This window comes from Tribolium madens, unplaced genomic scaffold (assembly GCF_015345945.1).
Source record: "Tribolium madens isolate multiple individuals breed KSU strain unplaced genomic scaffold, Tmad_KSU_1.1 Scaffold_19;HRSCAF=116;Tcas5.2_LG9, whole genome shotgun sequence".
Taxonomy (NCBI): domain Eukaryota; kingdom Metazoa; phylum Arthropoda; class Insecta; order Coleoptera; family Tenebrionidae; genus Tribolium; species Tribolium madens.
Genome location: NW_025400983.1, coordinates 10,418,474 through 10,420,874, shown reverse-complemented (window position 1 = coordinate 10,420,874; position 2,401 = coordinate 10,418,474). Strand labels below are relative to the sequence as shown.

The 2,401-nt window shown below is 33.1% G+C and overlaps 1 protein-coding gene across 3 annotated transcripts in view; it reads right to left on the bottom strand.

Moving 5' to 3' along the window:
- The window catches only part of LOC123015922 (T-box transcription factor TBX3-like), a 4,307-nt gene extending 2,116 nt beyond the window's left edge, over positions 1 to 2,191 (bottom strand). Inside the window, exons 1-2 of one of the 3 annotated variants that reach the window (XM_044416004.1) lie at positions 1,773 to 2,191; positions 1,614 to 1,716 (exon numbers count right to left, since the gene is read on the bottom strand). In XM_044416004.1, the coding sequence (XP_044271939.1) occupies positions 1,614 to 1,716; positions 1,773 to 1,815 (146 nt within the window). In that variant the 5' untranslated portion in view covers positions 1,816 to 2,191. Of the gene's footprint in view, positions 1 to 1,613 lie in introns of all 3 variants that reach the window. The other 2 variants (XM_044416003.1, XM_044416002.1) reach the window with 2 other exon arrangements.
- Between the last annotated feature and the right edge of the window lie 210 nt (positions 2,192 to 2,401).

The following is a 2,401-nucleotide window of genomic DNA, read 5'->3' as shown; positions in this document are numbered from 1 at the left end:
TCTTTCAGCGAACGGTTTCCAATAGGTTTGATTCGTTTTTCTTAATTTTTCTCAAAATTTATGAACATGTATGGCAAAATAATAAAATTATAAATTGGTTGTCGTGATTATGATTTACAGTGAAACACAAGGTAATGATACTAATGGCCATTGTTGTAGCCGAAGCAGCAGTTCTCAAACAAATAGTGTAAAATGAATAATTTCCTTTAACAATGTGAATTTTTGTTTTATATAGCGTATTAGTTTTCTTTTACCGTGAATATCATCTCATTTAAATTTCAACCTCAAGACCGTAAACACCCTGTATAATAAAATAAATATAATAATATAATAAAAACACTTTAATAAAAATAGAAATAAAAACAGTTTCTATTCCACATCTGAAAGGTATTTTTTACCTTTTTTGTTGTGACATTTAGTAATAAAAGTGACCACTTTTGTGACGTTTGCGGATAAAAAAAAATAAAATCTTTTAATATGAGTATATATAAGCACGATTTTGGTAAAATGTAATAGAAAATTAAAATTATACTTTGAATTCATTTTAATCAAAGGTTTCATGTTTTTAAAATTGTTTATAAAGCTACAAATTTAAAATGATATTGAATCTGACCAAGGTAATTTTTCTCCTTTATTCATAATATGAATATGAAAAAATTCATAATAATAAAATGACAAAAATCCGAAAACGTACAAATTTTTTAACCAATGCGAATGGAACTGGTTAAGCCGTGGGTGAACTTATTTTCGCATTGTAATAGAAAACAGGGTCAGAAAAGCCCTCAAAAGGCGCCTGTTGGATTATGCAAACATTTAACACCCGACTTGCCCCCAAAGCCACCGCCGAGCTGTGCTACGCAGAATTGAAAAACTGAGACAGTGACCACCCCGGATAAGCCGTCGTCAAAAGCACCGCTCGAGACACCAAAGCACCGCTTGTAATGAAAAGTTTCTCACACTTTTCCGGAAACGTCGTCCAAATCACCGTAATCAAAAATCAATTCGGTATTTCCGGAAACGTGCCAAGTGACTGATTTCGGAGGATTATAATTAAGAAAACAAAGAGGCGGGGGCGCATCTGTCGAGGCTTGTTATTTGGAAAATCGTCAAGTTTTGTGGCGCCTTAACCATCAGACAAACAAGACTGTCATCAAAGCAATTGACAAAGAAACAAAAAGTAAATGGTAAAAAGAAGCAAGAGCTACCACATGTCGAGTGCGAAATATCAGACTTGTGTAAACAATTTGATTCTGGGCCTAAACAAAATAATAACTTCCCGTTACTGTGCGACCTAAAATAATAAAATCGAGTAAACAACTTCAGGGTGTCGTAAATATTTAAATTGGGGGGTGTAGGGCGAAAAGTCAAGTACCTGCTTTTAGGGCGCAATTAACCACTTGAAATTGAATAGAAATGCGGTTTGCAAATTTGAACAATTTATGACAAGAAATCTGTACTTTACCTGGGCTTACATCACTTCAAACTCATTTAAAATATTTATCAAAGTCAAGTACCAATAAATTGCTCTTCCGGAATTTTCTTTTTTGTATAGATTAGACTTGCATTGTCGAGATAATGAATAATAAAAAACAAAACACGATTATTTCACTCACCTCCCACTTTTGGTGATAATCATCTCCGTCTGCAAGTCATGAAATTGGTCCCACAGTTCTTTATTAGCCAATTGGGTCTTGGACTTCTCAATCGGATAAAAATCTAGAAAATTTTGCATTTTCGAAAAGTGCCACTCCGAAATTTCCATTATTTTTTACCATTGTACACATAATCGCGTCCGTCCACCATTTGACTTTCCATAATTTCGCACACAAAAATTCACACAGCACCAACGTCCAAAATGAGAAAATTACTTTTCACCCACCCCTTAAATACGCATTTAAAAGTTAGTTTTTGATTTAAGAGGGGATGAGCACGTGGTGGTGGTACCCACTAGTTCTTCAAAGTTGTTATCATCCAACCCCCACTGGGGTGGATTATTACAGATTAATTTTTTCTACTTGAGTAATCTTGTTTGCAACTTACCCCTTTTTCCTGGTAGAAGATGATAGTCTTTTTGGTTAGTAATGAATTTAGTTAGCACTCCACTGGGTCATCACTAACGGGTTATCAATGTAGTTTCGTATTTATTTATATTTTCGCTTTCAAAATCGTATCAATTGAAGAGTGGTGATTAGTCGTGTTGTTTTATTTTTGATTAGTGCGTTTTTCGATAATTAATTATTACTACAGGAAATTGTCGCGCAAAAGGGAACACATTTTGTAATTTTTATTTCAAGATTCACAAAATGAACTTTTTAGTTAACAAAATTCTAAGCATTTCTAATGTTAAATTTAAGCCCCAAAATTTATCTATTGATTAATTTATTTTTACATGTTATTATAA